We start from the raw sequence: 12125 nt of genomic DNA on the forward strand, positions 1-12125 counted from the left end.
TTACTATGGACTTGGGCATAATCACACCCATTAAGTACAGGATTCAACACAAAACTGGCCAGTTGCTGTGTGGTGGAGAAACAGCAGCCACTTAATTATATACAGAATTACATTATTATCTCTACCAAAGTAAGCATTTGTGTGTGTGTGTGTGTGTGTGTGTGTGTGTGTGTGTGTGTGTGTGTGTGTGTGTGTGTGTGCGTATGTTTGTATCTGTCCGCAGCTAATCTCACTTCTGGATCCATCAGCCTAATATTTTTTGTGCAACACAATCATGACTGCATGTTCAAAGATCCTTCGTGGTTGTGAGGATTCACAATTTTTAAAATAAAACTATTTAATAACGCCATTCCTTATGAGCCTATCGTAAAGCTAAGACTCATGCTTTCAGCAGCCCTCGTCCTTATATGATATGTATTACGACATAGCAAAATGTTTTTCTGGCAATCGGCTTATAGGGACAGTGTAGATATGACAGGAAATTAAGGGAAAGACAGATAGGGGGTGAGACACTCAACAAGGGTCCTCTGCCGGATTCGACCCACTGACATCAGAGTTATGTGGCAGGTGTCTTAACAAGTAGGCTACCACAGTTCATTTTTACACACATGCCGCTGCCAGTTTATTAGATACACCTAATTTAAACTTATGCAATAAATCATGAAGGCATAATGTTATTGTTGAAACTGTTTAAAGAGGTTTTAATTCAACATTCTGGTCATTTTGCAGGTGTTTTTAATATACTGTCCACCCCATTTTAATGGGTATAGCCTAAATATTAGAAACACCTCTCAGTATAATGCAGTGCAGTCCAGCAGCACCATAAAACTGTCAGGAAAAACTAAATGACTGGAAGTCTCCTTCTCCAAAGGAAATGACTCAAAGCTGAAACAAAGATTTGAAAGTCTTGTGCTTTACACACTGATTAATTTCAGTAGATTTACACAAAGCTTAAGACTCCACAGAGCTACAGGGAACTTATCAGCCAGTGAAAATAACTTACTCTCCATGTCAAGGACGGTTTGGTTGGTGTGGAGGTTGACGGCTCTCTGCTGCTCCACCTGGTCCTCCAGCTCGAAGATGGTCTCCTTTAGCTCCTTCACCTGGTTGTCAGTCTGGATCCCGGCCTCCTCCAGGGAGCTCACCCTGCTGCTGAGCTCCTGCTCCCTCCTCTCCGCCCGATCCTGAACCTGCTGGCATTTGGCCTCTACCTGCATATGCATTTGTGAGATTATGTTAAGAGAAATGGGTTAAAAAAAAGAGGCAATATTTTATGTGAAAGTAACTGTCGGCTGTCACAGTGCTAATTAGATGGAAGCACTTAGGTCATGTTTGGCTCAAGATAGGATAATTTATATCTTCCAGACATTCTTGTGGTGCAGTGTTTCCATTCAGCCTTGACAGTGCTTTTCTACATCTCCTACATGTCCTTCAAAATATTAGATTCAAGATATTGAGACTGTATCAAGCCAAGATTTTGTGGTGTCCATGACAGCTGGATGAAAAACACAAGCAGTGTGTGTGGAAACCTCTAAACATGTAAAATGAAGTAGGTCTAATGTTATTGGATGATCTAGACTGTCTTTCAGATGAGTAATGAAAATAAACTCTTTTGAGCAGTAAAATGAATTAATGAACCAAAATGAGTCTAACTTGCCTTAATACATTTACATTCTTTGCAATATGACTGCTCTAGTTTCCATCTTATTCGACTCGAGGGTCTAGGAAAAGAGGATGCTGTGTTGCTGTACAGACTGTAAAGCCCCCCGAGGAAAATGTGTGATTTGTGATAAACATGTCACATAAATTCTGGTTACCAACTATGAAAAAAATTATACAGGCACAAAAGTCACACAGAAATAAAGGGAAACACAAACTACATTGGTAATAGAAGGAGAAATGGAGTCTGAGCATTATCGTACAGTATGTATACAAAAGAGCTTAACTATGTCTGACAATGACCATTTGGCCACAGTGTAAACAGGTGACATGCAGAGTGACAGTGACTCATGGAAATAAGATTATAGTCTGGATTATGTCGGACGGCATCGCTGTGTTCTTTGCTCCAGCTGGTAAACAACACTGACGCCAAAGTCAGAGCGGCACAATGATTCAGAATGAACACTGTAAAGCCTCTATGAGCAAAATATGCTAAAATAAGTCCATGATGTTGTTTGGTAGGACACTTTCCAACTGACGACATGTGGCTCTAATAGATTGAGATGTTTGAAAGTGAAGTTATGGAGTGGTCTCACCCTCACACCCATGTGGCAGAGGACGGTAGCGTGACTCAGAGGGTCACGCACTGGCGGACCACCCTACTGTTGGCACCACAGTCGCAGTCCAACAGTGACGGCATCACTAAGCTAAACTGGCGACACACCTCACTTTGGAGAAACAATCAACATGACCCCAAACCCACTGTGCCTCAGCCTCTCTGGAGGTTTGTGGTGTTGAAGAGGAAAAAACTGAGAAACATATGAGAATAATTTGAATTAACACCAGTTGAGTTCATGAGCTGCGGTGGTGAAGAACAGTCCCCGATACAGCTGTTGAACCCTGTTTAATGATCATATTCAAACAATTGTGGAAGTGATTGAGCCCAGAATTGTGAAAAATGTCATGGTGGCCTTTCACCAGACAAATCACTGAAGCATATACATTTTTTTGCGATTAAAATGTAGAACAATGCACGAGCTGCTAGTTCAGCATCAGATCAATAATCAATTAACTGTTTCTAAACGATCAAACTGATTGCTTTGCGTCTTCATAGTTTATAGTACATGTGGATGGGGAGATTGTTCTTTGGGGAATTCCTGAAAGCTTTGCCAAACACAACACAACTAATGAGCTCACTAAGCTAACAAAAAGTTTTTGAACACTGAGTCACATTTAATCCAAGTCCTGGTTTGCACACACTCCAGTTAGTACAACACAATGGAAGCAAGCAAGTGGAAAATGTCTGAATTGCTCTGTTTCTAACCAGAACATTGTCCAGTCCTAAGTAGATTCATATGAATGTTTAGTGACAACAAGTGTCTCCAGACAAACATGATTAGTAATTAATGCCTTCTGTGGTGTACTGACTGAATTCCCATCTGTTAGTATTTCTTAAACAGTAAATCTCAATATTCATTTATATTAATTCTGCGTATATATATATATATATATATATATATATATATATATATATATATATATATATATATATATATATATATATATATATATATATATATATAGTGCACACCCAACAAAGGTGCAATAAATCATATATTATTATAAATCCAAAGATTTGTAAACTTGCCCCTGCCTACCTTTGACATCATAGCTTGCACATGCTCAGTCTCAGCCTGGGCCTGCAGCAGCTCCTGTCTCAGCTCTGTCAGCTCCACCTCCAGCCTGTCTCTCTCAGTGTGAGCCGTCTTCAGCAAGCTCTGCATCTCAGTGCTGTCACTGGCACTCTGCATGGCCTTCAGCTCACCCACCTTTTGCCTCTCAATGTCCACCTGTGCCTTCAGCCTACTATTTTCCAGTCTGAGGCAGTCTACTGCTGCCCTCTGTTCCTCCGCAGACTGTGCTGCCTGACCTCCGGCTTCCAGCTCCCTGTCCAACTGGGCCTGCAGCTTGTCCATCTCTTCTCTGAAGCAGCGCACCTGGCCTTGGGCCTGCTGATGTTCCTCCTCAAGAGCCCGCAGGCTGCCTGTCAGCTGCTGCTGGATGTCCACCAGCTTCTCCCGCTCGAAGCGTGAGCTCTCGACCAGCTCGGCATACCTCTGCTCCAGCTCGGCCAGCCGAGGCCCTTGGTTACCCAGCTCCTCCTCTCTCTGGGCCTGAGCCTGGGCTTGCTCCTGAAGTCGGCCAGCCAGTGCCTCGTTCTTCTGGGCCAGCAGCTCCAGACGCTCTCTCTGCTGTTGAAGTGAGGTCTGCAGGAGGCGTTTCTCCTGAGCCAGACGCTCATTCTCAGCAGTCAGCTCCTGCACCACCTGCTGCTGGTCGGCCAGCTCCTGCAGAGTTGCCTGAAGCTCCTCAGCTGTGCTGTGGTGGCTCTCCTCCATCTTGTGAATCTGTTCTGTTAGGCTCTGCACCGACACACCCTGCCCCCCTGCATTAGTTACTGCCCCCCCTGCAACGGCTTCCCCGCTGACACCACTGCTTACTGATTCTGAACGTGATGGGATCTTCTCAAACTCTGAAGAGTCAGGTGAGGGAGAGTCCTTGGTGACATCAGAGCTGGAGGAGACAGAGGTTTTGAGAGGGCTGGCAATAGAAGGGAGACTGTCCTGTTGTGGAGCTGAGGAGTTGGACTCTGAAGGCAGGCCATTAGGCAAAAGCTTGGTGGGGCTGCTGGTGTTTGTACTCGAGAGAGGAGATGCCTCCAAGCAAAGCAGCTTTTCCTTTAGCCCCTGGTTTTCCTCCCTGAGGGCTGCCAGCTCTCTCTGAAACTTTCCGTTCTTCTCCCTCAGCTCACCAACCAGCACAAGGGCCTCTGCCACCTGTCCCTCCTCTTGTTCCGCAGCAGGCTCTTGGCGTGAGACTGAGTTGGATGAGGCTGATGGGGAAACAGTGGAGGCTTTACCTTTGCAGCGCTGCAACTCCATCCTGAGGTTGCTGATCTCTAAGTCTTTAGCCTTGGCTTCAGCCAGGAGCTCTTTCACCTGGCACTCCAGAAGTCCCTTTTCCTGGCCCTCTGTATCTCCACGAGATTTAGCTGAATTACGTGTCTGTTTTGCCAGGGTGGAGAGGCTGGATGTGCTGGCACTAGAAACCATCCTCTTGCTGGAAGAGCTCCTCAGCTGGTCCCTCAAAGAGATGCGGTCTCTTGTTATGGTCGATGGGGTTTCTCTTGGAGCTGGGATACCTGACTTCTTGGCTGTTTGGGCACCTGCAACACACACAAAAACAAAAGTATTGAGTGTGTTCAAGAACCCTATCAAATTTAATTTAGTCCATTTACAGAGCTTCTGACAAAGCTGTCTGATTCATAACTGTAAATATATTGTTAAAAAAAAGTTCAATTCAGTTAACTATTTCAGCTGCTTAAACTCAAAAAACTGTATTTGTCCCTCAAGCGTTCATGAGCCAGATCGTCTTCTAAAATGCTAAACTATAAATATAATATAATAATAATGATATAATAATTATAATAAAAACTATAATATATAAACTATAATATAATCTTGAAAAGTTGCTTTATGGTTACCTACATTCATCACTAAGCAGTACATGATGACAAAAGTTTATATCTTGTTAAATAATGAGCAAATATAGTTGTATGCAAACTTTTCAAAGAAATTAGAATAATACATTAACAGAATGTTTATATTTATATTCTATAATGTTATTATATTTGCAAAGTCACATTAGTTTAGATGCACATTTATTTCTAGAGTCAAAATGCATTTAGATTAATCAAATGATATAAATCAGATTCAAGTTTACAGACAGGAAATTGAGAATTAGTGGCTCCAGTTTCTAAGATTAAACTTTTGAAGTAATTGAGCTGTTGAGCTCTACAATTACCATACAGTAGGCTTGACATTGAAAAGGGAAGGTTAATGGAATCGGCATACAGACACACTGGGACCATGAATTTGTTAACATCATGTAATGACACTAATTAAATAGACAGAGTGTCACATTCAGACACTTGTATTATTCAGCAGTTTCATGTTGCTGGTCACTGTACTCTATTCACATATTGTTCTCTGTTTGGACAACAGAGCATCTGCCTGGCACTGTCTCTCTGTTGCTGTCACTGGTCATTCATTGCTGCAGCAGAGCTTAGCTGTGGCATTTCAAAAGGCATGAGTGTGGGCCGCTGGCGCGAGCTTTTTCCAGACCCCTCTCAAATACTGTATGAAGAGTATTTAGTGATGCCCGACGTTAGCAGGGTGCCGCCTGAAAACGTTTTATTGTTTGTTTTCAGATCATCAGCAAACAGCGACACAGACACAAGGGGCTTGCTTGTTTCAAAGGATGACAAAGGTCTCTGTGCACGTGGAGCGTTCAGGCACAAAGCAGCTTAAGCAGTGCATGGACAAAGACAGCACTGTGTCTCTCAAATGCACACATCATCATCATCAAACCCACAGAGCACAGACAGCCTGTGTGCTGAGATAGACAGCGCATCAGCCTGAACGACACGTTTAACACACACACACACACACACACACACACACACACACACACACACACACACACACACACACACACACACACACACACACACACACACACACACACACACACACACACACACACACACACACACACACACACACACACACACACACACACACACACACACACACACACTCCACAAACAAATGGCCTAGTTTGGAATGGAAATTCTATACCCCTGTGGATTCTTTAAGTAGTCTGCCATTGATAGGCACTTTGCACAGAGTATCCTCTTATTGAATAAACTAGCAACTGTGGCAGACGCTGCCAACACTGGCACGATTTCTGGGGTACAAAGCCGTTTAACATTCCCAGAGTGTGCAGCTGGGGTTGAGAAAGTGAGGTGCTTTAAGTAAGAGAAGTAAAGATATATCACTGCTCTAAATGGAAAATTGTGAATACACAGATTTAAAGCAAACCGCAATGTTCAACGTTTTCAGTATAACCTCAAAAAAAAGTTTTTGAACAAATGTTGCATTAAAAGATTTGAAGTTAAGATTTAAAATATGGCAGAATGGTGGATTGACACTCTTTGGTTAAATCTCTTTAGTTTGGATGCAGTCATTTAAACTCACACTAACAGACGCAGCACTTCATCCCAATCAGTTAGAAGTATTTGCCAATGGACAGACCTGCACTTCACAAGGATCCAGTGTGTAATTAAAAATCTATTTAATCTTTTCTCGTCACTTCACAGAGGATGAACCCATGACTGACAGAATGAGGACAGCATGCACTCCTAAATTATGCACTGTCACGCGGAAGATGCTAACAGTGTGTGTTAAAAATTACTATTTACTGTGAACTATATGAAGCATCACACAGACGGGATAGAAAAAGAAAGATACACACACCAAACAGCACACGCCTATTTTAAGGCCGCTTGTCATATTCTCATTCTCAGAGAGGGACAACAGAAAAAGAGAGGAGACTGATGTGTTTAAGACCCTTTCATTCCCATAAGGATGAGTGATGCCAGGAGTGTGACAGCTCTCTATTTGCTGTCCCTTCCTATTCTGTTCGCCTCTTGCTCTTACTGAATAGGACCCAGATGGAGCACATGAACTCACTCATCTTCAGATCGCCCACCTCTTTAACCATGACATCACCACAGCTGCTTGATGTGCGCAGAGAATTAACACGAATCTAGATGCCAGCAGTGAGCACATGCAAGATGGCAGGATCCTACAGTATATGGACACAAAGGCCTAATAACAAAGCTGGATTTGTGTGAACCTCTTCCACCCCCCCTCCTTCCATGGGGAGGGGCAGAGGATCTTAAGGGGGAGATGTAAGGTCAACAGTCTGCCACATAGAAGGGAGATACATCATCTGAAAGCCGGGAACATGAAGATTAATTTGAGATGCAGAATGTTTTCATTGTGTTTTGATCAGGCGCCTATTCAAATTTTGAAAGTTTACATCTTATAAGAGCTTACAACATTATGATGAAATTATATGATGGCCACAATAACCTACAAGAGTCTCAGTTTTCCAGTCAACCCAAATTTAATCAATTCAGGGACTCTTTAGGGACCCCAGTAGGCTAAAATATAGTAGGTGAAAATAACACATTTATACTGCATTGAAAAAAACTAAATGGTTTTCGCCAAAAACTGTATGGGATCACGACTGTAAAGAGGAGAATGGTGGCTACCCATAGAACCCCATTCTCATTCAGATATCTTGAGGTGAGAGGTCAAGAGACCCTCTGAAAACGGCCATGCCAGTTTCCCCCAAAATGTAGCCTAACTTATTAGCATTAGGCTAAATTTATGTGCACCCCTTCCCAACAAGACAGTTTCATATGATACTAGTATGTTCACTCTAGCTTTGAAACTGAGCTATCTACAACCTTTAAAACATAGTAATGCCACCGTCCTTGTGGAGTTTAGGAGGTTTAATTGCATCCGTTGTAACCTCCTCTATCATCAGAGCTGAGGATGCACTACTATATTTATTTATGTATAACTACAAGATATTTTCTGGCTATTCCAGGCAATAAAAATACAATACAAAGAAACATTTGCCACAAGAGGCCAAATGCTGGCTGTAAAACCAGTGGTATACCAAAATCAATATAGTTTTATAAGATATTGAACACCACTGACAGCATATCAAAAACATTCACCACGATTAGATAACCAGTTTTTGGTTTCCAAAACTATAACAGCAGCTGCAGAATGTTTATCATTTTAAGTTTCACATCATCAAATGGCCACTAATTCGAAGTGAAGAGTAGAGACTAGATTTTTACTTAGTCTGAAAAATGACAAAGCATCAAACAGACCACTGAAACCTACATCTGCCAGCTTGTGGTTGAACATGGTCCTGGCTTAGATGGGAGTGCTAATAACTACATAATGTATTGGTTTATTTTAAGTTGCATAAAAACTGTGATGGAGAAAGAGAGACTAGTAGAAGCTTTTTCCTTACTCAAACACTGCAGTTGAGATGAGAGACACCTCTAATTACTCTACCAGAGATAATGGGTCCCTGAAAAAGACTCTCAGGAGAGAACAAGGGTAAGTGCATTAATTAATATTAGTGTGCTGCTAAAAATTAGCATGACTGCGAAGTTATTTTTCCTTAATAAAAAAAAGAAGCAAGAAATATATTCTTTAGATCATTTAAAAAAATGTAGGTAGGCTAAAGGAGAGTGGCTTTTAAAGCATCAACATGTATGGCTGATGGATAACAACTTCTTCAATGTACCATCAAGCCAAATACAATGAAGATTGAAAAAAAAAACAGTCAACAAGAAATTGCTTCAGTTACAATGAAGTAAAATGTGTGTCCTTAATTTGTTGTGTCCAAGAATACTAAAGAGATACATTGATCAGTATTCTTAACATAAAATCATTTCTACTGTAGCTGTTGAAATGCAAATATTTCTTACACCAATCCAAACTAAAATATAAAAGACAATGCTTGTTCAGAGTTAGCTTAGCTTTAATTTAGTGTTTGCTTCAATGTAGGCCAATCTCTGGTCCAGAACCATTTATAGCTACCTCTAGGAAGCACTAAATCTGTAAAAAACAGTGGAACGGGCAGTTAAATGGCTCACTGAGGAGCTTTCCCCTTCCAGCAGGGAATAAATCCTTACACAGTCTACGGAGACTAATTCTTATTGATAGTAAAAAGCAAATGCTGAGAAACACCAGCTTTGGCGAAACTGGAAAAAATCATTTTCAATGAAAGAGAACACTGTCTGAAAATATTTTTATAGCCAGTTTCTCATGAACTGTTTTAGAAGAAGAGTTGGTTCTTGCATTATTGATTCAAGAGGGCAGTTCTTAAGAATTTTTCAAATAAATCAATTAATAAATCAAGTTTATTTGTTACATGTAATCATGCCAGTTCCTTAAATTTGTCCATTAAAAAAAAACTTAAATAGAATAGGAATAGTAATACATATAATTGTATGATTGGAGTGGAGGGCAGCAATAGGTAGTGATCTAATTTAGGTTCCCAGTGGTCTGAGGGTCGAAGTTCATCCTGAGCCTCTCAGTGCTGACCTGATGTATCCTTCCTCTATCCTTCTTGCCAACTGCAGCAGTGAGAAAAGCCTGTTATCCATGTTGTTGTGATCCTTAATGATTCTTCCAGACCTATTCTTGCAGCGCCTGGTGTAAATATTCTTTAGGCAGGGTAGAGCTGCCAATTGTGTATTCAGCCGTATAAACCTCTCTTTGCAGGGCATTGCGGTCTTGTTCAGTGCTGTTTCCCTACCAGGATACCTGGAATTTCCCCAAGCATCTGAGTTGAAACTTGTCTTTCTCCCTACTGAGTCAGTATGCAGTGCCCTGGTTAGACCCTTGGTGATGTGGACAGCAAGGTACCTGAGTCTGTCCACCCTGTCCACAGAGGACTGGTTGATATTAAGGAGGATGTAGATCCTTCCCTGTGTTATCGTTATGGGTTATCTGTTATCTGTGATCGGGCCAACCAAAACTGTGTCATCAGCAAACTTGATAATGCTGTTGGAGTGGCTACACAGTTTTGTGTTTACAGGGAGTACAGCAGGAGGCTCAAAATGGTGGATGGTGGACTTCATGAAGCACATCGATATGACAGACTGCACCAAGGACAGGTTGAATATCATTGTGAGCAACGGTGCTAGTTGGTCAACACATAGTTTGAGGACCCATCAACTGATACAGTCTGGTCCTGCAGCTTTCTTGGTGTTCACACACTTTAAAGCCCTCCTGATGTCATTCTCAGAAAGGTTGAAAGATGTGTGAAAGATGCAGCCACCTGTCTATTGACCTCTGCTTCAGCTATTTTTGCTTACTGGTTGCAGATGGCCTCAAAGCAAGTATAGTAGTTGTTTAACTCACTTGCTAGAAATGCATCAGCACTTGACAAGAGTGTGGGAAGGTGGGCTTGTAATCTGTCATGGCTCTTGGACCTTGCCACATGCTTCTGGGATTATCCTCCGGGAATTGTAGCTCCACTTCCTCCCCATAGTTCCTTTTCACCTCCTTTACTGCTCTTCTTACATTGTATGCTGCTGCTTTATGATAGTCAATGTTTCCAGACTGCAGCCCAAACTAGTCGGCTGCAGTGCATGTGTTTATGGCATTCTGGGTGGTTCTGGTAATCCATGGTTTCTAGCTGTGGAATGATTTAACTGTAGTTTTGGGTACCGTTGCTTCTGTTGTTTCACAAATCAAATCCACCACAGAGTCAGTGAATCCATTAATGTCATCATTGATGTCAACAGTGGTATCCTGGAATGTGCTCCAGACTGCGTCATGTAATGCAGACTGTAGGATGGCCTCTGATTGGCCTTACCATTTCCTGATCTCTCACACCAATGGGGACATGCCTTGTAGTTTGTTTACATATTTTGACCTCAGCAAGATGGCTACATAGTCGCTCTTCCCCAATGTGGGTAGCAATTCCACTCTGTAACTGTTTTTAAATGATGTGCAGCAGTGATCCAGAGTGTTTATTCGCCTTGTGGCGCAGTCAATATGTTAATGGAAGTTAGGTAATACCTTCTTAAGGTTAGTTTGATTGACGTCTCCAAAAATAGCTCAGCATTAGGTTTACAGGTCTGTGAGTCTTTGCAAAGAGCCTCTCTTCTCGCATTTGGTGAATGTCTTCTGTGTTTCCTTTGATATTGAGATGGTTGCAGAGATGGACACAGAGATAGTCTTGCTTTTCCATGTGGTTGGGATAGTAGCTGGTGTTTATCTGCTCCAGCTTTTCCTAAATGTTTACTCTGATGTTTACATTTGAAAACTTCGACCGGCCAGCAGGAGGCAAGTTTACATAGTGGTGAGTGGACCATTTCTACATCCTAATGAGTACTCATGTTATCATTATTATAAACTATTATCAAATATTATAAACAAAAAGTACAATATTTTAAAAATAAATGGGAAGAGCTTAAATTTGCATATATTTAGTGGAGCTAGCAGAGAGGCGACTGATAGGTCAGCACCTTTGAGAACAAAAGTTACATTAATTATTTTTAGACAGCAGCCAGAATAAAGAATTTGCTGCCAAGTTCAATAAACTTAATTGAGGGGACTGAGCATATGAAGTTGTATGTATTGTTTACATAAATGAATTATCTAAATGAATTACACAGGCTGACTTCCAGTAATCCAAAGGCATTCAGTTATTTCATGGGAAGGCAGCTCACTGATCACACTAATGCACTGTGCTGGCTTCTTTCTTTTTAATGAAGATAAGCTTTCAAATCACATCAGGAGTTGTGTGGCTGGAAACAGTCCAGCACCAGCTAGTTAACTGCAGCCAGCCTGCCTGCCAGCCAAGAGGTGACAGAGTGCACTGTGTGCACAGACTCTTCACTTAACAGAACAGGAGGGTCATGGGTGACGAGTCACGATGAATTAATGACTGCAGGTGGTCAAGTGTCAGAGAGTTGGCACCTGAAATGACGCACTGGCTTCATCATCACAAACAAG

At 41.8% G+C, this 12125-nt stretch overlaps 1 protein-coding gene across 3 annotated transcripts in view; it reads right to left on the reverse strand.

Annotated features, from left to right (window-relative positions):
• specc1 (sperm antigen with calponin homology and coiled-coil domains 1) overlaps positions 1 to 12125 on the reverse strand; it is a 62083-nt gene that overhangs the window by 29121 nt on the left and 20837 nt on the right. For all 3 annotated transcript variants that reach the window (XM_062432817.1, XM_062432819.1, XM_062432818.1), the window contains exons 4-5: positions 3318 to 4885; positions 1004 to 1211 (exon numbers count right to left, since the gene is read on the reverse strand). In XM_062432817.1, coding sequence (XP_062288801.1) covers positions 1004 to 1211; positions 3318 to 4885 — 1776 coding nt within the window. The remainder of the gene's footprint in view (positions 1 to 1003; positions 1212 to 3317; positions 4886 to 12125) is intronic.

The sequence above is a fragment of the Scomber scombrus genome, chromosome 14 (genome assembly GCF_963691925.1).
Source record: "Scomber scombrus chromosome 14, fScoSco1.1, whole genome shotgun sequence".
NCBI lineage: Eukaryota > Metazoa > Chordata > Actinopteri > Scombriformes > Scombridae > Scomber > Scomber scombrus.